Genomic DNA, 24,475 nt, shown 5'->3' on the forward strand with positions numbered 1-24,475 from the left:
TATTGAAACTGCTGTCTATTGGGTTGCTTCCTTTTGTACTATATGTTAGAGTGTATTTGAAAACTTTTTCAGTTTTTTCTGTATTTATTACTGTAAAATTGTTTGGGTGTGTTTGTGTGTAATTAATATGCAAAAGCCAAATTAAATTTATATAGTGTTTTATCATGTGTTTTTTTTAAAATAAAACAAAACATTCCTGCACATGCCAGCACCTCATTACAGCTTTTCCATTTAAAAAAATTTGTTTAAAATGTGATTTGTAGGTTTGAAAAAACAAATATAGATACTTTGAATCTGGGACCTTTCACATCAGAATGTAACAATGTTAAGGTTCTGGGGTGTCAGATTTTGAGCTTTAAAATCTGGGTGTATTTTTAACACAGTTTTAAGTGTCTCTCTTCAGTCCACTATAGCAAACAAATTCTGAGTTAGTGCTGAAAACCCAGACTGATGTGTATTTTTAATTCAAGCCACAGCTATGCCAGGGAAAGAGAGAAAATATGCTAGAAGATCTATGGCGGGAATATCTCAGCACAGATATACCACACACAGTCTGCACTTGCTCTTTTTGATGCAACAAAGTCAGATTTCTGTTTCTAATTTAAACATATCTGTTCACAGTTGATTTTTAAAATTGCTTGGATACTCTGACTCATAGACTTTAAAGTCAGAAGTGACCATCATGATCATCTACTCCAATCTTCTGCACATTGCAGGGCCCAGAACCTTACCCACCCACTCCAGTAACTCAGCCAGAGGTTACGGGTCTATTACAGAAGTCCTCAAATCAAACTGCGGCCCACGGGACAGATCCAGCCCACGAGCCGTTTTAAGCTGGCGCGCAAACTCCCGTTGGGGAGCGGAGTCTGGGGCTTGCCCGACTCCAGCTGGGGCACAGGGTCGGGGGCCGTACCATGCGGCTCCCGGAATCCGCGGCATGGCCCCCCTCCGGGTCTCCAGCTGGGGTGCAGGGTTGGGGGCCACTCCACATGGCTCCCGGAAGCCACGGCATTGTCCCGCTCCGGCTCCTAGGTGTTCCAATGACCCTGCTCCAATGGCCCCCTCCAGCACTCCAATGGGAGCTGCAGGGGCAGTGCCTGCAGACGGGGCAGCATGTAGAGCCACCTGGCTGTGCCTCTGCATAGGAGCCAGAGAAGGGACATGCTGCTGCTTCCGGGAGCCACTTGAGGTAAGTGCCACTTGGATCCTGCACCCCTGAGGTTGTCCCCATTCCCCAACCTCCTGCCCCAGCCCTGATCCCCCTCCCACTCTCCAAACACCTCGATCCCAGCCGGGAGTACCCCCAAATCCTTCATCCCCAGCCCCACCTCCAAGTCCACACCCCCAACCAGAGCCCTTACCCCCTCCTGCACCCCAACCCCAATTTTGTGAGCATTCATGGCCCACCATACAATATCTATGCCCAGAGGTGGCCCTTGGGCCAAAAAGTTTCCCTCCCCTGGTTTAAAGATGTCAAGTTACAGAGAATTCATCATTTGAACTAGTTTAAACCTGCAAGTAACCTGTGCTGCAGAGGAAGACAAACACCCTCCGCCTCTGCGCCCCACCCCCTCCCCCCGGATCGCTGCTAATCTGACCCAGAGGAAAATTCCTTCCCAACACCACATATGACGATCAGTTAGACCCTGAGCACATGGGCAAGACTCATCAGCCAGACAGCTGGGAAAGAATTCTCTGTAGTAACTCAGAGCCCTCGCCATCTAGTGTCCCATCACCGGCCATTGGAGAGATTTGCTGCTAGCAGTCACAGATCAGTTACATGCCAATGTAAACAGTCTCATCATGCCATCCCCTCCATAAACTTACCAAGCTCAGTCTTGAAGCTAGTTAGATTTTTTTGCTCCCACCGCTCCCCTTGGAAGACTGTTCGAGGACTTCACTCCTCTGATGGTTGGAAACCTTCGCCTAATTTCAAGCCCAAACTTCTTGATGGCTGGTTTATATCCATTTGTTCCTGTGTCCACATTGGTGCTGAACTGAAATAATTCCTCTCCATCCCTGGTATTTCTTCTTCTGATGTATTTATAGGGAGCAATCATATCTCCCCTCAGCTTCTTTTGGTTAGGTTAAACAAGCCAAGCACTTTGAGTTGCCTCTCATAAGGTAGTTTTTCCATTCCTCAGATCATCCTAGTAGCCCTTGTGTGCACCTGTTCCAGTTTGAATTTAGCAGATTATAGTCCTTTTAATATGCTGGCACGAAGATAAACTGTATATTTTATTGTGGCTTTTGTCATATTGGAATTAGGGTTACAGCAGAAGTGAAACACAATCCCACCAATACTATCGTGTGTAAGGCACAAGGAGAATGGAATGGCACACTGGAATTTACGTACAGCAATGGAGAAACCAAAGTGATTGACACCAACAAACTGCCCGTTATCCGAAAAAAGATTAGACCAATAGCAAAACAAGGTCCTTTTGAATCAAGGTGAGGTTATGGACATCAGAGAATTCCGTTTATGAAGCTTGGACAAAAACTTAATACGGAAGCAACCTTTGTGTATTCATGTGTGATTCAGTAAAGCTCTTGTTTTGGGTAGTATACATTCTTATAGGCAGAGCGTAGGGAAAGCTGCATACACAGATTTTTCAGAGCTACTTTTGATACATAAACTGCAATATAACTGCTGTTCAGTTATTAAATGAAAAAATGCTAGTGCGAATTTCGTAAAGTTTAAAAATGAAAGGTAATCAATGCAGTTTCTATGTCTGCTTTATTGAGAGTAGTTGCTGAATTGTCATTTCTACATATTCAATTTCATGTCTATTTCTCACAGCTATATAACTATTGACTGTACACAACATAAAAATACTTTTAAAAATTGTCATGCATCCACACCCTTTACCTGACTTTTTGACACACTATATCAGAGAACTTGTGTTAGAATTTACTGCAAATATTTGTCTATGTATTTGTCACTAGAAGACCAATATTTTATTGAATTGTAATGTCACACCTGTTAATTGCCATTTGAGAGAGTCTAAAGAGCATGAATGAATGAAGCTTCAGCTTGTAGTGAATGAATATATTCTATCCATTTTACAAATGGGTGCTCTTGGTCAGATGAAATGTTCTAGCTAATAGACATGCTCCCTCTCTCATAAATGCATTTTTTTTTGCTGTATCCCAGCCAGAAAAAAATGAGTGTGAATGAGGAAGTCAGCAGTTCCATTGTGTATCTGTTTTATTTTTGACACTAGCAGATGGACTGTAAATACTTAGTCCCTGTCTGAATACTCACAATTTAATAAATTTTAAATAATGGTTCACTTAAACACCACTGAAAATTACACATTACAAAAAAGTTATGCTCTGAAGCAGAAGAACTTACATGTTCTGACAGCTTTTGGTCCATATTGCTACATGTTGTACAACATTACTATTTGCACTCTGAATTTGGGTTCTGTGCAGGGCAGACACGCTGTCAAACTGATAAAGACCAAATTTGGTTCTAAACTGAACATTATTGTAACCTGGCAGGGACTGTCCTTGACATCTTATCTTCCTAAGTTATTTTAATACACTACTTTGAAGTTCAGAAGTAGAAGCTTTTTAAAGTAACAGATGCAAAAGGACTGTGGTGAGCTTCCTCTGCTAACTAGCGCACAGGTCAAACTCTGCATGATATCTTCATTAATGAGCTACACACAGGTCTGGACACAAAGCAGTTATCAAAAATTGTCATGTTGATTTGAAGATGTAGGGCCAAGGTTTCAAGAGCTGAGCATCCCAACAGCTCCCAGTCAGGCACCTAAATTAAGTAGCCAGATATTGAGTGCTGAACACATTTGAAAATCAGGTCCATAGTTTAATATGATGGGGTGAGAGAATTCACACTTGCTAAATAGGGGGAATATGCATGTATTTTTGAGCTTTAAAATATTATAAACAATAGACATGTTAACCATGACGGCAGTAAAAGTAGTTAACAGTATCCTGTAAAATACAGTGAAAAGGATTAAAAACGTGATAGTTCAAAGTCTGTTTGAGATGGTACAAATAGAGTGCCAGATAATGAACAAAAAGAACGAGGAGTACTTGTGGCACCTTAGAGACTAACAAATTTATTTGAGCATAAGCTTTCACGTGCTAAAACCCACTTCATCAGATGCATGCAGTGGAAAATACAGTAGGAAGATATATATACACACACAGAGAACATGAAGAAATGGCTGTTGCCATACTAACTGTAATGAGAGTAATCAATTAAGGTGAGCAATTATCAGCAGGAGGAAAAAAATCTTTTGTAGTGATAATCAGGATGGCCCATTTCCAACAGTTGACAAGAAGAGGTGAGTAACAGTAGGGTAGCAGGGGGAAATAGGTTTTACTTTTTGTAATGACCCATCCACTCCCAGTCTTTATTCAAGCCTAATTTAATGGTGTCCAGTTTGCAAATTAATTCCAATTCTGCAGTTTCTCGTTGGAGTCTGTTTCTGAAGTTTTTTTTGTTGGAGTATTGCGACTTTGAGGTCTGTAATTGAGTGACCAGAGAGGTTGAAGTGTTCTCTGACTGGTTTTGGAATGTTATAATTTTTGACGTCTGATGTGATGAACACACCATCATTATATGAAAAAGAACTGGCAAGTTTATCCTGCAACTTTATATTCCTCTTTACAAGGCATTTTACTGTTGCTGAGGAGTTCTCATTCTATTTTGTCTGTGTTGATCTGTGATCAATCACTCAGGCATCTTTGGCAACATGTCACCAACTCCCTGAAAGAAGGCAATATCGATGCAGCAACGGAGCACAAGCACCGCCTTGAGGAAAGGCAGCGAGCAGAGGAGAGGCAACGTGTGGCTATTAATACACCCTGGAAACCAAAATATTTTACCAAGGAGGTAATGTGAATCACACCAAAGCATTTCTTTGTTGCTTTAAGATAGGAATGTAGTGGAGTTCCACAGTACAGTGAGGGGTGTGTGTGTGTGTGTGTGTGTGTGTGTGTGTGTGTGCGCGCGCGCGCAAACAATTTAAAATCAGCTTTTGATTTGTATCATTGTGATTGTGACTAAATCTCTCTGATCCTTCCAAACTTTGACTCCTAAAAAACAATCATCAGACATTTATTTTAGATTTTGTAAACCTTGTTCTCCTTTTTAAGCTGTCTTTTACCTGCCTTCGGTTAAATGTATTTATGCCTGAATTTTTATAAATTTGGTCTCTATGATTAGACATCTAAATCCATATTTTTGGCCATTTAAAAAAAAAATAGCTTGATGCTCAGCAATGGCTCATAGACTTTAAGGTCAGAAGGGACCATCATGATTATCTTTTTGACCTCTAGCACAGGGGTCCCCAACCCGCGGCCCGGTACTGGTCCGCGGCCTCTTAGAAACCGGGCCGCGAACCGACCCAGTGGAGCTTCCGCAGGCATGCCTGCGGGAGGTCCAGCTGAGCCGCGGGACGAGCGCTTCCTCCGCAGTCGTGCCTGCGGGAGGTCCGCTGCTCCCGGGGAGCCGGTGGACCTCCCGCAGGCGTGCCTGTGGAAGCTCCAGCTGAGCCCCGGGAGCAGCGGACCTCCCGCAGGCACGACTGCGGAGGGAGCGCTCGTCCCGCGGCTCAGCTGGACCTCCCGCAGGCACGCCTGCGGAGGGTCCGGCAAACGAAACCGGTCCCTGGACCCAAAAAGGTTGGGGACCCCTGCTCTAGCACATTGCAGGCCACAGAACCTCACCCCTCCCATTCCTATGATAGACCCCTAACAGCTGGCTGAATTACTGAAGTCTTCAAAGACTTCAAGTTACCGAGAATCCACCATTTACCCTAGTTTAAACCTGCAAGTGACTCATGCCCCATGCTGCAGAGGAAGGCAAAAAAAACCAAAACCCCCAAAAAACAAATAAAAAACCCAGGCTCTCTGCCAATCTGACCCAGGGGAAAATTCCTTCCCAATCCCAAATATGGTGATCAGTGAGACCTTCCTCCAATCTGACATCATTCCATTAATTGCTACTTTTTGTTTGTGGTTGTTTAACCAATTATGTTTCCACTTAATGGTAGTTCTGTCAAGTCCACATTTCTCCAGCTTACTTATCAGAATATCATGTGGGACTATGTCAGAAGCCTTGCTGAAGTCCACCACATTCCCCCTATCCACCAAATCAGTTACCCTGTCAAAGAAGGAAATCAAACTGGTTTGGCATGATTTCTTCTTGATAAATCCATGTTGGCTGCTAGCGATTACCCCCTTCATCCTCCAGGTATTTTCAAACTGAATGTTTTATACATTGCTCTAGTAGCTTCCCAGGTATTGAAGTCAGGTCTATAGTTCCCCATCTCCTCCTTTTCCCCCCTTTTTAGAGATGGGCACTTCTCCTGTCTTCTGGGACCTCTCCTGTCACATATGAGTTTGTAAATATTATTGCCAGTGGCTCCGAGATTTCTTCAGCTAATTTCTTCAGTAACCTGGGGTGAATAGCATCTGGCCCCGCCGATTTGAATTCATTCAAGCTGGTTAAAAGATCTGACATGTTCTTTACTTATCCCAGTCTGCATCCCTTCCCCTTTACGGAAGGGTCCATGGTAACTAGGACCTAGATTAAAGCTCAGGTTAGCCAGATGATGTCCTGAGATGCTCTTCCCAATAGTTGATAACAGAGCCATCTCAGCACAGTAATCCTCTTTCCTGGAACATCAGCTCATTGTCGAAGAAGCCAAAGCCTTTTTGCCAACACCACCTGAGTAGCCACACAGTCTCTACCCGGGCGTTTTCATTCAACAGGGAGAATGGGTGAGAACACCACTTGTGCCCCTAACTCTTTTATCCTTCTCCCCAGAGCCATGTAGTCTGTAGGAATACACTCAAGGTCATTCTAGGCAGTATCGTTGATGCCCACATGGATAAGTAGGAAAGGGTAGCAGTGCGAGGCCTTGATGAGTCTCAGTGGCAATTCTAGCTCTAGGCAAGCAGCACACTTCTTGGGATTCCTAGTCTGGACAGCAGATGGATGACCGACCCTGTCCCCCAAATAAAGAAAAAAAACTAGTCAGAGCCCCCCCCCCTTCAAATGCCACCATTGCTAAACAGAGTGAAAGAGGCAGTTTTGAGACAAAAAGACATGCTTTAAAAATTGGAGGTCAAATCCTACTGAGAAAAATAGACAGGAACATAAACTCTGGCAAGTCGAGTATAATTAAGCAGGTCAGAAAAGAACTTGAAGAGCAACTAATAAAAGTCATACAAACAAACAGCAACATTTTTTTTAATGTACATCAGAAGCAGGAAGCCTCCCAAACAATCAGTGGGGCCACTGGACGAGTGAAGTGCTAAAGGAGCATTCAAGGAAGATAAGGTCATTGTAGAGAAGCTAAATGAATTATTTGCATTGGTTTTCACTGGAGAGGATGTAGGGTGCGGGGAGATTCCCAAACCTGAGCCATTCTTTCTAGGTGACAAATCTAAGGAACTGCCCCCAGATTGAGGTGTCAATAGAAGAGGTTTTGGAACAAATGGATTAAATTAAACAGTAATAAATCACCAAGACCAGATAGTATTCACCCAAGAGTTCTGAAGGAACTCAAATATGAAATTGCACAATTACTAACAGTGATATATAACCTATCACTTAAATCAGCCTCTGTACCAGATGATTGGCCGATAGTTAATTTATAAATCTGATTTTTTTAAAAACGGCTCCAGAGATGATTCTGGCAATAACAGGCCAGTAAGCCTAACTTCAGTACCAGGCAAATTGGTTGAAATTATAGTAAAGAACAGAATGATTATTTACATACATGAACATAAGTTGGGGAAGAGTCAGCAGGGCTTTTGTAAAATGAAATCATGCCTCACCAATCTATTAGAATTCTTTGTGGTGTCAAAGAAAGCCTTTGACAAGATCCCTCTCCAAAGGCTCTTAAGCAAAGTAAGCAGTCATGGGATAAGAGGGAAGATCCTCTCATGGATCAGTAACTGGTTAAAAGTTAGGAAACAAAGGATAGGAATAAATTGTCAGTTTTCACAATAGAGAGAGGTAAATTGTGGGGTCCCCCAAGGATCTGTACTGCGACCAGTGCTGTTCAGCATCTTCATAAATGATCTGGAAAATGGGATAAACAGTCAGGTGGTAAAGTTTGCAGATGATACACAAAGTTGACTGCGAAGGATTACAAAGGGATCTCACAAAACTGGTGACTGGGCAACAAAATGAAATTTGAGATGAAATTCGGTGTTGATAAATGGAAAGTAATGCCCATTGGAAAACATAATCCCAACTATCCATACAAAATGGTGGGGTCTAGATTATCTGTTACCACTACAGAAAGAGATATTGGTGTCATTGGGGATAATTTTCTGAAAACATCTACTCAGTGTGCAGTGGCAGTCAAAAAAGCTGACACTGTTAGGAACCATTAGGAAAGTGATAGAAAATAAGACAGCAAATATCATCATGCCACTTATAAATCCCTGGTATGCCCGCATATTGAATACTGCATGCAGTTCTGGTCGCCCCATCTCAGAAAAGGTAATTTAGATTTGGAAAAAGTACAGAGAAGGGCAACAAAAATTATTAGGAAAAAGAACAGGAGTATTTATGGCACCGTAGAGACTAACAAATTTATTTGAGCATAAGCTTTTGTGGGCTACAGCCCACTTCATCGGATGCATGCACTGGAAAATACAGTAGGAAGACAGACAGACAGACACACAGACACAGAGAACACGAAACAATGGGTGTTACCATATACACTCTAACGAGAGTGATCAGTTAAGGTGAGCTTTATTATTATTAGGGGTATGGAACAGCTTGCATAGGAAAAGAGATTAAAAAGACTGTTCAGTTTAGCAAAAAGACAATGGGGAGTATGATAGAGGTCTGTATAATCAAGAATGGTGTGGTGAAAGTGAATAAAGAAGTATTCTTTACTCCTTCATGTAACACAAGAACCAGGGGTCACCGAATGAAATTAATGGGCAGCAGGTTTAAAACAAACATAATGAAGTACTTCTTCACACAACGCACAGGCAACTTGTGGAACTCATTGCCAGGGGATGTTCTGAAGGTCAACAGTATAACTGGATTTTAAAAAAGTAGATACATTAATGGAGGATAGGTCCATCAATAGCTTTAGTCGTTGACAAAATTTAAAATATGCATCTAAACTACTTCAGTGTTTTTTTAAATAGTTGGATCCACAGGCTTTAAGTGTTAGGAAACTACACCCAGAAGGGTATGGATAATGAAATACCAATCTCTAGCATTTTACAAACAATTGTGTATTGAAATATTTGACACTATAGACTAAATGGTGGTAACCCTTATTCTTGTAGTTCCCATTTACAGCCCCCATTAACAGTGGTGGGAGTTGTTCTACAGATTGAGGGTAGGATATGATCTAATATAGTCAGGCCCTTTTACGATTTTTGTGAAAGTTTGAGCAAGATATTTTTGAACCATGTCTAGTAATACTCCTGGCACCGTTGATTAATTTTTTGTATGGAATGGAAATGAGATAAAAATATTGTCTTCCTTTTTGCAGATGCAGAATATGATAAAATGCAAAGAAAATACTTGTCTTCAAAACAACTTCATATTTAAATAGGCACTGTCAAGATTTTCAAAAATAGAAAAACTAAAAAAATTCCAGTTTTTGATAAGAGCACCACTGAGCTAGCACAACTTAGAATTTTTCTAAAACATCCTTGTCAAGAAATTTTGAAGGTTTTTCATCTTCCGCTGCTGATATTATAAGGACTTTTTTAACACAGATGAAACTCAGTCTACACATGCAGTGCTGTCTGTTGTACAAAGTAAAGTGTAAAAGGCTTTCACTAATACCATTTAGTTTTAGAAGTCTTACGTGTTGTTTGTAATTGTAGTAGGTACAGGATTTTCAGACAGCCATATCTTGACAATATTCCTTTAGCTTCTATTGAATCTATTTTAGTAGTGTGTTGTATATCTTTGTAAAAATTGAAAGGTTCATTTGTAAAATCTCCCTAATTTTTTTACAGGGTGATGGTTGGATATACTTCAATCCCCTCTGGAAGTCCCATTGACAAGACAGAGCACACTGTTGTCTCATAACAAACCCATCTTAGAGGCATTAAACCGATGCAGTATATAACCTTCAGGTGTCATTGAATAGTTTTGTTACAACAAGATACAAATAAGGAGCTATATACTGTGATTGATGAATCTGAAAATAGATACAAGCTCAAGTTTATTCAACAGCCATTTTGTGTGTGTATATATACATGCACACACATACTGTGTATTGATTTGATATATATGTAAACATGTTATACACACACTAACAGTGATTAAGGTCCTGATCCTTTAAACATTATGTGCACAAAACTTCCATTGAAGTCAATGAGAGTTCCATGTGTTGTCTGCTTATGGGATCAGGCCCTGTGTTGGCAATTAAGAATACTTTTTTATTAGTACAATTTGAGGTTTTGTATTTTTCACTTTGCCAAAAACGTTTTGCACTTATAAAATGTGACTTGTCATTGGCAGTCATTCAGAGTCTGAATGGTGGTTAAATGGCTCACTTTGAGTGACCTAAGCAAGATACATTTGGGATATTGGTTTAAGAGCATGTTTTCTGTCCTTGTGACTCACTTATAAGCATGCATTTTTTACCATCTTATAAAAAGTAGCAATACCATTGCAAGAACCTTGTTTGTACTAATCCATTGTTCTCCTTTTTTTCTGTTTGTATTCCAAAGAGATGCTTAATATTTTGCAAGGCCATTTGTCAGCCCCTTGACCGTGGGAAAGGGGATCTCTCTGTGAAACACCACTGGCAGTGGTTATGCTAGGAAATGCCGATGTCATTGGGTGAACTTGCTTTACAGCCCATCAGTCTTGTGTTATAGCTTTGAGCAGTCCTGTATTTTTGGTTCTTTTTTTTTTTAAGCCCAGCTGATTGCTTTGTGACATTTTCTCAGAAAATGCTACTTTTACACCAGGCATTATTTGCTAACTTACTACTTCATGGTGAAATAAGGGCTTTAGTAAAGTAAAAAATAATACTGGGGGCAGTGATTTGTTTTGCAATGTAAAAATCTATAGCTTGATTTTACTTTGTAAGTAAACCACTGAGGTGAAGAAAGTGAACTTCTAAAAATATACAGTGTATTAACGCGTAGCTGCATTTCAGTTAAAGTGAGATGTATCGATTTTCAAGAGAAAGTACAGTAATGGACAAAAATGTAGTAAACTGACTTCTGCTCAGTGCTTAATTTACTTTTATGGTGACCCTTATAAACACCACTATATTTCTAACGAACAGTAGCATGAATGCCTAACTTTCAGTAGTACTGGCTAATTTTGTGCCTTTTGTCTGCTTTCTTAATACAGCTGCTTGTAGATACTAGACAAATATATTTAGGTTGATGCATTGCTCATCTGTTCATATGTGTCTGCATTTTATGTTAGTTATTTTTAGTAGATATTAAGGTTACTTGGATAAGTCAGAAATTATACAGCACTCAGGTGTATATGTAATTGAATGCACCATTCATTGTTAACATGGAATTGGCCTTCAATAGATCTTTCAATTTAACGAGTTTTAGATCTCTATTAAATAGCTTGTAGTGTCCTTTATCTCTTAAAGCCACATTGTATCTGCCTGTACATACTTTTCTCTGCACATAAAAATCTAGGTTTTTTTCTTAAATGTTTTAAAACCTATTTTAAAGAAATATAGACTGTACAGGATCAGTTTTAATGTACAGAAGTATTGTTTGTAAGGAAAGCTTTATTTTTAGGTATAGTGGATGCTTTTCTGTAATTATGTCAAAATGATGCCCCTGTGATAAGAGATGAACTTACAGGTAACTTCAGAAGAATTCATATACTTTGTGGTCTGCAGGAACTCATTTATATTGCTTAGGGCCACTCTTGTTTTAAAGAGGTTAGTCTGGTAAGTAACTGGAAACATTAACAAGTTATTATGTAGATTGAATTATGAAGAACAGTCTAAAATGCAGAATCAAACAGATCATAATTGGAGTACGCCCTCAAAACTGTAGCTTTAGTTTTCTAACACCAAAGAACTTGGCCATGCATTGATTGCAAAGAGGAATTAGAGACCTCAAATATTTGTTAGAAGTGCAGGACTGGACCTTTCCTTTTTCACGGTATGACTATCAATGCTACAACGATGCTGTAGCTCTTATTTTAAGGTGAATTTTAACTAATTTTGGACTTCTAATTTATTAAGGGTTTCTTCTCTGCATGGTTATTTGTTACCGCATGGTGAGACCATTCCATTTATGCTCCAATAAAACTTTTGATTGTTTTTTAATACTGTGAAGAACCCCCGGATGCCGTTACCACTGTCTGCTTTCCAAAATAAATCCCATGAGGCAAGCACAGTACTCATGTTTGAAATATCTGAATCAAAAACAGATTTCAAAAATAAATTCAAGAAGTGTCTTCACTTTATTTTTTCTGATTAATAAAATATATATTCTATGTATTAAATAATAAGACAAGATTTTGAATATTAAGCAGTAACCAGCCTTATTCTGTAGGTTATTCCAATGTCTGTCTTGCACCTGCAAGTGACTAATTTTTGGGTAGCCGGTGTACACTTTGAAATGTAATGTGACTCAACGTATTTCAGATCTACCTTTATATGCACACATGTAGAACCTATGCAATCTTTTCTTCCTTAAAGTAGAACTGTTCAGCCAAAAAATGTAAGTTTATCGTTAAAATTTTAAAATACTCTGGCAGTCACTTCTGATTAGCCTTCCTTTCACAATTTATGTGAATTAAAATTACATAAACTGACATCACTGTCAATAAATGATTCTTTCAATTAGTGGTTTGGATGCTGTCGCTTTCCATTGAAATATTAATTAAAATGGTACCATTTGCTCAAAGGTCTATAGATGTACAATATTTCTTTACCACATTCAGTTGCATATGGGATCTGCTTCCATTGAAATCTTGTTTTTCTGCTGAGAATGCATGATAAACAGGGAACATTCTGTTTTAAATTAATTTTAAACTAGCTTGCTAGATGTGGGGGAAGAGGTGGCAGCTAGTGGCAGGCGCAGCACCACCCAACTGCAGGTAAGGATGAGGTGTGAACTCTGCAGAGAAGCCCTGGTGATGATTCTTGCAATGGCTACAACAATTAGTCTTAATTAATTTTGGGGTGGTAACATGCCTTTGATCAACTGGGAGACCCTTAGAAAGGATATTATAAAGGTGTATCACTTTCATTCGTTATACACCTCTACCTCTATATAACGCTGTCCTTGGGAGCCAAAAAATCTTACCGCGTTATAGGTGAAACCGTGTTATATTGAACTTGCTTTGATCCACCGGAGTGCTCAGCCCCGCCCACCCGGAGCACTGCTTACTGAATTATATCTAAATTCGTGTTATATTGGGTGGCATTATATCGAGGTAGCGGTGTATTACTAAGTGTATCTTTCTGTAAAAGAGCCTTGCCATGATTGATCCCTGTTCCTCCCATGAAACTTGATGAGTTCCTATAGATAACATTCAAACAGCAGCTCTGGATAATGGGATTTTAAATTTTGAATTCAACACTTAAAGTTTGGGTCTAAACCATATAGAGTCCCTCAAATTTTGTATGATTAAAAATGTGAGGGGAGAGGAGGAGAAAGAAGAGTTTACACAATCTAATATGAATTTTTTTCAGTTTCACTGAACAGTTTAGCTTTGAAATATTCTTCCACTGTTGAAAATCCACACCCCACAACCTTGTCCTGAGAACCAGAAAAAGAAACGGGCTGCAAAGATGACTCAACAGCACATATTGCACAGCCGGCTGCCCTTTTCAGCACATGGCTTCATTTCTGTGGTTTTGAAGATGGACATGCCTTAGGCAGACAGAAGAAGCTTGGTTCTGATGTAGATTTCCCTTGGAGCTTTTGTTCTACAGATCTAGTTTTGAGCCCTGTTCTTAGACAAAGTCTGGCAAAGCTCAGACCTCATTTGGTGGCACTGACGCTATCACAGTCTTTATTCACTCAAGTCTATGTAGGATGAACAGAGTCAAGCAGGAGTGACATAGATGAGCTGGAGAAATCTGGTGGGAAGATCTATTTAACTTATGTTCTGATGACTTGACTCCTGAGGGAATTCTGTGCCAAAAAATTAAAAATCCTGCACCCAATATTTTAAAATTAAGCAAATTTTATTTGTCAAATAAATGTGGCTCCAGCATGGCAGTGGGGAGCACAGGCCACTGGCTGCATTGAGGTGGGAGATCACCAGTACAGGGACTGGGCAGTAAGGCTGCCCCTGACATAGTGCAAGGGCTGGGCCTGCCCCTCTGCTCCAGGTGCACCAGGTGTGAGCAGGCAGGCTCAGCCCAGCAGGATCCAAGTGTGGGACAATCTGGGTGTAGGTGGCTCAGTGGGACATCTGGATGCACAGGGGCTCAGTGGTGGTTCCAGGTGCAGAGGTAATGGGACTCTACAGGGGATTCAGGTAGTGGTTGAGGCCCAGTGTGGGGAGGGGGGTTTGAGTGCTGGGGGAGTGGGGCTTGATGGGATGGGGGTTCAGGTGCAGCTGGTTGGGGATAAGTGGGATGGGGGTCTGGGTGTGGGAGGCTTGTTAGAGGGATCCAGGTGTGGGACCCCACCACTCCGTTGCACAGAAAACAGGAAGGCTCCTACCACACAGAAAGGGAGCACAACTGGCACTAGGACCCAGGAGGTGGTGGTTAGCTGCAGTCAGCAGAGCTGAGACATGCAGCCTTCTTCAGCCGGGCAGTGGCACGTAACCCTGTGTGCCCCCCATGCTTCACCTGTTTGGAGGGGGCAATCCCTGCCCCAAAACTATACCCATGGGAAGCACAGGAATTCTGCAGCCACACAGTCCTGCTTGACTATGTTCAGCAAAAGACGTCCCTGTTCAGTGTGCTTCTGCACCATTCCAAATCTTTGCACAAAGTGTATTTTTTAAAATCCCTGCAGTCATTAGTCTCACACAGTTGCCTGGATAGATTTCTTGGCAAATACTCTGTTGGTTTGTGGCCTTGCCTGTTCTGGCATGTTGGCGCCTGTGCAGGCATGTGGTGTGCTTACTTATTCTTAGTACTTACATGCCTCAGATTTCTGGTACTTGCTAGGTATATTTGTGTGTTTTAGTTGTTGCCTCAGTTTTTGTGCTTCATTGCTCCTGAGGTTGCTCTCTCTTTTCTTGGTGTACTGGTGACTGAGTTAAGACATTTCTGTGCCTTGTAATTTTCAGATCTTTTAGCATGTTGTCTCAGTGCAGGAAAAATTTTTCATGCTTTTTAAATACTCTCGTCTTCAGACACATTTGAAATAGGAAAGCAGGCCACTTATCTTTAAACCATGTTACAGTATGGCAGAACTTTGAACAGATAGATGCTATTAATTGCTTTTACCTTTGCATTCACCATGTTAGGTAGGGAGCCCCAAAACTGCTTGTGGATGTCACACTATGCACTGAAGAAAGATGAGAGAGCACTGTCTTTGAGGCACCCGAGTCTAGATTCCTGTAAGTTGAGCTTGAAACCAAGCAGAATGCTTCCAAAAGGTAAAACCTCCACGAATAAGCCTGAGTACATCAAGACAAGCCGTGTCTTGGGGTTCTACTGATGCAGCTCTGTCCTGAGAACAGCGCTCCGCGTGCAGGAAATGATGGCCATTGAAGCAGCTTCAGTGCACTGAGGAAATATCAGTTCTCCAAGCCCTCTTCCCAATTCCAGCTGTTTGGGTAGGAACAGGCCAACTGGTGGTGGATAATACTTGGACTCAAATGGGCCAAAGGATTCATCTGATTCCAAATGCATGTTTGTTATGGAAGTGCATTAAGACAGCAAAAACTTACAGGGGAAGAGCCTTTCCAGTTTTGGCAGATTTCCAAGAAAGCTGATTGAGCTGAAACTGGGCAAGATTTTTATCTATGAGCCATACCTAAGGTATGTGAGCCAAGAACCTGTGCCTAAGGTGGTTGTTTTGGACCAGCGACTGACACGTGGGGCACAGCTAGCTAGTCTTGAAGGGGGTAGAACAGATAACAGCTACCCCTTGCCCAGTCTTCCCATGATGCCTTTGTTATAGAAGTGGCTCTGCTCAAGGAGTGACCTGCTGCAATTATGATACTGTGCCCCAGAATCTTGACCTATGATGTTGGGATTCATTTAGAATCCCCCTTTGGATTTTCACCACTGGGACTGCCATCCTTGAAGGCTTGGTAATCTGTGACGCAATAGCCAGGTGGAGCTTTGAAAGGCTTGACCCTGGGAAATTTACATCTGCAACACACATAGCAGGAGCTTAAGCTAGTGCATACTGGTCTGCCATTAGATTCAGATGCCCTGTACTGCTGATGCATGCCACAGTGGTGAGTTCTGCTGCCTCAAGCATGGACAGTTGTAGATTTGCCTGGTGGCAGACTTTTAGGTTCCACGTAGAGGAGGGCAGACTTTCATGTCAATGACTGACAAACAGAACACCTCTCCACACTCTGTGGTCAACCACAGAACCAGCAGCTGAAGTATGTTATTCAGCAAGTGTAAGAAATCAAACTGATTTTTAAATGTTTGTTTAATCACTCCACTATTACACTAGTAGCTGGCAAGAACCTCCCTAGTGGAGGCAGATGAAGTATTTTACCCATCCTGTTCCCTAGTTGCCCAGTGTTTTCAGAAATCCTGTAATTCTGCATATAAGTTTTTACCTACCATCCCTCAGAGTTTTGGATGTGATTAATCATACATTTTGAGTTAGCCCCCAGCACAATAGGTGCAATTCAAAGGAGTGAGTAGAAAGTAGTATATTTATATGCAACATGGTGGTATGGAAATGCTGGTAGCTGACATGGTTTGTTTTCAGTTACGCTACCACTTCCTTCAATGGTACACATTCCTTAACAAGCAAGCCTGTTGTTCTTTTTCAGTGCTAGGAAGTGAAAATAAAAATTTCTGACATACTATTTTAAAGTAAGTAGAATTACAGGTAAGTAATTTCCCCATGGAGCTGGCTCACTTCCTCACTTGCTGCTGGTGCTTAGCCTAGATTCCTTAATGTATTTATAAATTTTTCTATAACAATCACCATAGTAGCTGAACATCTCATTAATCTTCAATCTAATTGCAGTACAAGGATAAGAAACTGAGCAGACTCTGGGACTTGCTTAAAGTCATACAGGAAGTCTATCAGATTTAGGCACAGAACCAGGATATTCAAGTTCAGTGCCTTAACAGGATTGCCTTTCTTTCTTCAGATGGCAAATTGTAAAGCTCAAGCTATATGTCTCTTAAAAACATGCATGTGTGGGGAAAGATAGTAGCTGCTCCCTGAAGACATTTTTAAATAGCAATTCACAGAGGGTTCTACAATTTTGTGAACTTTCTAGGAATAGACTTAACTTGGAAAGGAACATGGTTAAATTACTAGTGATTACTGTGGCTTCACTGACGCAGTAATAGCAGCTCTGACAATCCTCCCACAAAGGCCAACAACTTTGCACTTTGGGAAGTGGAGTAGTCTTTATGACCAAGTAAGGTTACTTAAATATTTTTTGGAAGAACACAGAATTTGAGAACAAAGGCTTTAGAGCATTGTTAAAACAGGCCCAAGCTTAATGTTGTTTTGCAAGTTTAGTGATTGAGGCAAAAATGATGAAGTAGAGAATTTTCATATGAAGTAACATATGTTTCATAATGGGCAATTTTTTTTTTTCTTAATCCTGTGGTGAACTCAGTGCAGACACGGACTATACCATGATCTCAAATGTAGAATTATACCTTCACTGAAGGGATTAAATTAGTAGAAGTGTCTCTTAGACATGTTTATAGCTTGATCAAATTGTAATAATCCTACATTTTAATCTCCTCTAGTGGGCCAAAGGATTCATGCTAGTAGAAGAGCACCAATTTTTCAAGTTAATTTTAAGAGCAAAAATGACAGGACACCTTAACACAAAACTTGAATTAACTTTATTTTCCCCTATAGTTAACAACTGGTCTGCATTGAGCTTTAAAGCAACAAAGTAAAATGAAATCTCAAAAGGGCAAAGGGTCAGAAATCCAGAATTTTTAGTTCTGTGAAAATGTTGCAGCTGTAGTATTGGTCTGTAAAAGAACCATTAAGCTCAAAAAGGAGTTTATAAATCAAAAAATATTCTACACCTTGGGAAAAATCAGCAGTAACATTCTCACTGAATATTGTAAATTTACATTTTCTTCATGAAAGGTACATACTATTCTGCATTTTACACCAACACTTCTGGTGTAAATTAGATTTGCTTATATAAAAATGAGTTGCATCCTGTGGCAGGAAAATAAACAGCAAAAACCCTCTCTTTCACTTTATTAAAAGAACAAGAAATTTTTCAAGTCTGTATAAAGTTTCCTATAGCTGGAAAGTGAACATGTTCAATCTCCATTTGTATTTTAGTGCATTTAATTTGACAATTGTCACTTTAAAAAAAAATAAAAGAAAGCAAATAGCACTAAAGCAGAAGTTTCATCAACTGATTAAGCACCCTAAATAAAAATGCAGAGAGAAACAATCCTTTCCTCAAAAAAACCCCCCAAAACCCTCACCTGCCCTCACAAAAAAAGGTAGGTTGGGGTTTATAAACCCTCTCTCTCTCTCCGAACAGCCACAGAAAGGGAATTTTGTATACTTGTCAACCTTTTTTTTTTTAAATTAAAAAAGGTGTATTTGTTTTACCATGTAAACATTTCACAAAATTAGTTTTTTAGTTCTGAAACACCAGCTGTTGTAGTGCTCAGTAGCATTCATTAATGTTGCTTCAGATTTTCAGAAAGATACAAATTTAGCCCTTATATCTACATTATACAAGATCTGTGCTGTGTAAGGCAGCAATACTGCAATTGTTTTTTTAACAAAAGCAGCCTGTTCAATTTAAACTGATCATCCAAGTACTGTAATATGTCCAGTTTTTTCTGAAAACGTAGCTTGCCTCTTATAGTCCAGACCAAAAAATTTACAGCAATAGAGAAAGTACATTTAATGAACCCATGTAAATAAATACTAGAAGGGAGAGTAATCTGTGTTTTCTAATAGCTGAATTACAAAGATCTCCATAGTCTCTTAATTGTTTTTTAAAAAAATCAACAGGTTGGAAAAACTCATCACTTTACAGATTTCACCATTCCAGTTTACATTACATATTGCTTATTCAGCTGAAGTATATTTTAAAAAAATTGACAAGTATGCATGTGCCAAGGACCAAATTAGAGGGTTCTTTGGTGCAATCAGTCCAAATTCTCAACAGATTTGAAGGATAATATGTACCAAGAAACAAAAATCTGCTGCTAGACTTGGACAGCAGCTCTGTCTTGCTTCACATTACAAATCTAAAACAGCTGTTCTCAATAAGCCAACATTTTTTAAATCAGACATTGCCTGAAAATTTTGTACAATAATCTGGACCAATGATGGTTCTGTACCCTCATGTTGCTGTGAAACATGACTTGAGCTAAAGGCAAAGACTGGTTATCTCAAGGACAACTGCTTCGTATTAGCAATCAGAACAGTGTATTTAAACTGTCTTCCTGTTGGGTCTCTTGCCTTTCTTTAAAATTAGTTTATTCTTAATGTAGCCCCGCTTCCTTTTGGCAGTCTAAAAAGAAAAACAGAATACATTGTATTAGTTAATTATAATGCTCTAGAATTTACATGGTAATGCTGTGCTAAAATCTTTGGACTTTTTTTTTTTTAAAGTAAATTTAGATAGTGGGCCAAAACTACTTCATATTGTCCTTTTATTTTAAAACTGTTAAACATATGGCAGACTAGTCTCAGGCTGCTACTATAGTAAAACCCAAACAAACCCAACACCCTCCCCTGTCACAAAGTTATGACAAGCCGTTTGTTGCAAGATCCACAAGTCCATCAGCTGTGCTGATGCTAATAAGAGCAAAGATTCTAATTCAGCTTGATTAAGGACACAAAGAGCAAAAATGACACATAGAACAGGGGAGAACATTAGTCTCAAACTTGGAAAGGAAAAGGTTCCAGAGAACTGAGTATTGGGTAACAGAGTTTTCATCTTTGCAAGGATGACCGGGTTAAGTCTATCACTCACAGAACTGTAGTTTAGTGTAAACAGAACATAACTTATGTCTATTACTGATGGACTGTATTAGAGCAACTATTAACATCTGTATGTTTTCAAGGAATCAATTAACATGCACAGGATATGGGAGTTCTAGCCTTTTTATCCCGCACAATCAGTTTTGGAGCCTGAGTTGGGCCCTAAGCGGACATTAAATGAGCAAAGAGGGCTATTTAATTTTCTATTTGATGTCCCAAATTTTAGGCTGAGCAGATACTTATTTTAATGAAAGGACTAAGAGTTATTTTCATTGTATTTATATCTATGGGAGACCATAAACAGTCAGATTGTGTATTTAATTTGTCCCAAAGAACAGAATACGAAGTGCAGCTGCTCCAGCACATTCTATATGCAATTTGCTTGTCAGGCTCACCTGCAAGCCACTGACAATGGGAAATAGAAACTACATCCCTTTAAGAAGCTGGAAAGCAGAGATCTTGATTGTAACATTTAGAATGCACCCTACATTTTACCAAGGGTTATGATAAGTATACATATAAATTCATCTACTACTGATAACTATGTAACCATGCACAGGCACTGTACATAACAGCTTAAGCTAATATATGTTGAATTTTCAAGGGTTCATGTGGACAGAATTTTGCAAGTTGGAGATTGGCCAGGAAGATACTGCTCATATAGTTACAAAAGATCCTTTTAAAGCTTTATCTAGACACCTGGCTGCATTAGCAACCTGCTGGTTCACTGATAATTAATGGAGACATTTATACAGTATGTAGAATTTACATCTCATATCCAAATGCTGACCATACTTTTATCCTGTCTTAGCTTGAGAGCAAATGGGTTGGAATACTGCTGCCAGAAGTATGGTTAGGGTTATTAACAACAGGGGACTTCAGAAGCTGTCATACCATAACTATGTCAATACTACAACTTGAATTTCAAGTGTTCAAGTGCAATTGGCACTTTATAGTAAAGTTTAAACTGAAAAAACGAAGGTCCAGGGCCCCTGGCAATGAAGGCCAATTCAAAATATTCATGTTTAGCATTAAATTATGACTTCAACTCTAAAGGCACGTTACCAATTACCAGTGAAATGGTTCAAAATGGATTCCTCTCTACCAATCCAATTACAGTCTAATTGGACTGTGCCATCAAAGCACCTTAGAGACATTGGTAAAATCTGTTCAAACATTTTGTATCCATAAAGTATCCTTAATAATTGTATGTTATGCACTAGTTTAATAGTGGTACTCTCATTGTTCACTTGACAAGATTTGGGACTCCTACTTGGGATAAATCACTGCATATCACAGGGCTGCTAGCAGCTGCTTTGAAAGATTTTTCCTTTCATTTCCTCTGCAACACCCTACTCCCCCCCCAACTCTCCACTATAATAGACAAAACACACCAAGACCAAAATATGAAATGTGTTTAAAACAAAGGAACATTTTAAGTGAGATGATTTCAAAGAGTAAGAAGCCAGACACTTAAGTTCCATCAACAAAAGGTTCAGATTTAATTTATTTCATACAAAAATGTCATTTTGAAACTTCTAGGCATCACTATTTACAAACAGGTTCAGAAAGCAACTTCCACATTATTTTTTACTTGGTGAGCCAGTTACTGAAACATGACTGATGTACTTTGGAGAGTATACTTCAATTTACATGGAGCTGTTTAAGATTTGTAACAGCCAGTGAGACAGCCTAGTGCCAGTTAGCAACACTGTCTAAAAAAATAAAATAAAAATCTAGCCTTGTGTCTTCACATGCTCACAGGTTAAGCAGACAGTAAATTAACAATTATTACCAGCAGGCAGGTCTGATATTGGAGACTAATATGAACGAACCGTATCATAAAAAGATCTGGCTAGTGGAAATCTATAACTCACCAGCTATGTGATTTATTGTTAAAAACAAAACAGTTTGTTGCCCCTTTTGAGTTACTTCACTGGGAACCCACCTTCTTTGACAAATACTTCTGTTTTGGTAAAATGTTGGTTACTCTAGGTTTATGGTCCAATGTCTCTCTGTTGTCTAGTTCTTTCACTTTGTATATTCTTACAAGCCAATGCTCTGATGTAAAGGCTTCCTCCAAATGTTTGAATTTAATGTCCTTGTTGCCGATCTCAGCATTGCGTGTGCGATCAAATCCTGGTGGTGTCCGAAAATCCAGCTATAAAGTTAATGTTACACATCAGTTTGGAAAAAAATATGCAATGCATCACTGCTAACTGAGCTGTGCTCCACATGTAACCATTCCCTGGGCTAGACCTAAACTGCTTTAGTGGGGAAAAGAATCTGAAGAGAATATTTTCTGTGCAATGTCATTACTGCTCCCGAAGCCACGGCTTTTTGTTAGTCAGCAAAACTAGAGCTCAAGTTGTTCTGACAACTGGAAAGGAAACTGATCAAATGACTGATACTTGTACTATGTCTTCTGCATTATGACTCAAGTCACCGGTGTCAGTGGTGAGTCTCATTTCCTTATTCAGAAAGGAAACAAGAACAATGACAGAAGAGCATGAATGTCCAAAGTGCAAGAGCCTGTGGTGCCTTATAAACATGGATGCTTTCTCTCTGCAATGAAAATGCTGCATGGAAGAATATGAAACTACACATCCAAACTTCCTTGCGTTGGCTCTATATGCCAAAGTCAGTCCTGAAGTTAAACAGGCATGAGGCCCACTGATCTCAGAGTTCTACCCACTTATATGAATAATGAATTTAGTGTCGTGTATCAGACATGGAAGGGCACTCAAAAGGGGAACAGGAAAACGAGAATAGAAAGTTTTATGGACTTAAAACAAGGCAAGTAGCAGATGCGGAAAATGGAAAAGGAAAGCATGAATGAATAACTAAGATTAATAAACTTTATTCACAGATGTAAACCTTAATTTATGCTAACTGTCATTCCAATGGGGGAGTGGTGGGAGGAGAAACAGCTATCAGCCACATTTGTGAGAATTAGGTGAAGCCGTTAGGTAATAGTAAGGTGCCAATGTGACCCTTAGCGTCAAAGTCTGGGGAAGAGAACAGGCAATTTATTTGTTTAAGCACGGTTCCACATAAATGAAAAACTATGGCATAAAAAGAATAACTTGAAATGCAACTCTTCAGCAAGATTACTGCTTACAGTGAATAACTAAATTCAAAGGTCTGCCCGAGGAAACAGAGATGAATATAAAGCAGCAGCAAAGGGTCCAAGATAAAGTCTAGAGAACAGCACTAGAACTGCTAGAGCAAATTAAAGATTACATACCATAGTCATAATTTTTTGCAAAAGCATGACATTAGCTTTGCAAATTAAGATAGCACTGATTTCCATCTCTTCACTAGCAGAATGAAAGCTAACATTCAATAAAAAAACCTCATCAAGATGACAACAATTTTCTTGGCTTTGTATCAAATTCAAATTAAATAAAAAAGGGGTTCTATTTAGCAATAGCATAACCTCTTCTCCAAGAAATTTCCATTCTCATGCAATTCAAGTTCCATTTGAAGTGATTCAATTCCATACTTCATTACCTTTCTTCAATGCCCATTTGTGTAGTATTGGATTACAAATAAGAAATCTCAATTAACCAAATTAACAAATGGCAGATTTTTATACTTTCAGAGATACTAGTGATAACCTTATTCTTACAAAGTTGACGTGATCTCATCTGCCAGGGAACTGTATTCTCCAGTGGTGGAAACTGATGTAGGAGTTCATTTTAGCCCAAACAAATATTTGAATCTGAAAAGCAATTCTGCAACTCTCTACGCCACATGGTCCTAACAGACAGTTTATAGGTGTCAAACACAACAGATACTACTGAGAGGTCTTTCTACAAGCAAATGTTTTCAATACCATTTAGAATAACTGTAGATAGAGAGCTAGCAGGATCCTGTGTACCTAGGACTTGACAGACACATATCAGGGGTTTTAATAAGGGACTGATAAATGGCAGGGGGCTGGTGCTGACATTGAACAAGCGAACTACAGATGACTGACAAGAGCTGAAAAAAAACTTAAGTGGAAAAGTTCCAGATACCACTAACCTGCATTTCTCCAAATCTGTAATAGGACATTTTATACATGAGGCAGTTCAGCAACGTTGGAGAACCTGCCTTGTCTACGCGGAACTCTCCCTGTGGAGTGAAGTAGTCACTTTCCTAAAAAAAAAACAACAAGGAAGTCTCATTCCCTCTTCCAAAAGATTCACACTGATGGGATTTGATAAAGTGTGTAAACTATCTTCTGTATTTTAAATATACATATAAGGGAAGTTGTCTTTTATACAGAAAGTGAGGCTCAACCTTAACTATAGCATTACAGCTGTGTAACTAAGGCAGAGGTTGTGCAACATCAGCTTTACTGAACAAATTTACCCCCTAGCTGACATGATCTTGATAATCCATTTATTGTATGACTTGTTTT

The 24,475-nt window shown here is 39.6% G+C and overlaps 2 protein-coding genes across 4 annotated transcripts in view; one reads left to right on the forward strand and one right to left on the reverse strand.

Annotated features, from left to right (window-relative positions):
- The window catches only part of OSBPL10 (oxysterol binding protein like 10), a 144,378-nt gene extending 131,600 nt beyond the window's left edge, over positions 1-12,778 (forward strand). For all 3 annotated transcript variants that reach the window (XM_045007258.1, XM_045007259.1, XM_045007260.1), the window contains 3 exons: positions 2,269-2,451; positions 4,714-4,867; positions 9,985-12,778. In XM_045007258.1, coding sequence (XP_044863193.1) covers positions 2,269-2,451; positions 4,714-4,867; positions 9,985-10,029 — 382 coding nt within the window. In that variant the 3' untranslated portion in view covers positions 10,030-12,778. The remainder of the gene's footprint in view (positions 1-2,268; positions 2,452-4,713; positions 4,868-9,984) is intronic.
- Positions 12,779-17,920: 5,142 nt separating this feature from the next.
- Positions 17,921-24,475, reverse strand: part of STT3B (STT3 oligosaccharyltransferase complex catalytic subunit B) — a 92,838-nt gene continuing 86,283 nt past the window's right edge. Inside the window, exons 14-16 of the mRNA XM_045005073.1 lie at positions 24,097-24,210; positions 22,016-22,228; positions 17,921-19,594 (exon numbers count right to left, since the gene is read on the reverse strand). Coding sequence (XP_044861008.1) covers positions 19,514-19,594; positions 22,016-22,228; positions 24,097-24,210 — 408 coding nt within the window. The 3' untranslated portion in view covers positions 17,921-19,513. The remainder of the gene's footprint in view (positions 19,595-22,015; positions 22,229-24,096; positions 24,211-24,475) is intronic.

Source organism: Mauremys mutica, chromosome 2, assembly GCF_020497125.1.
Source record: "Mauremys mutica isolate MM-2020 ecotype Southern chromosome 2, ASM2049712v1, whole genome shotgun sequence".
Taxonomy (NCBI): domain Eukaryota; kingdom Metazoa; phylum Chordata; order Testudines; family Geoemydidae; genus Mauremys; species Mauremys mutica.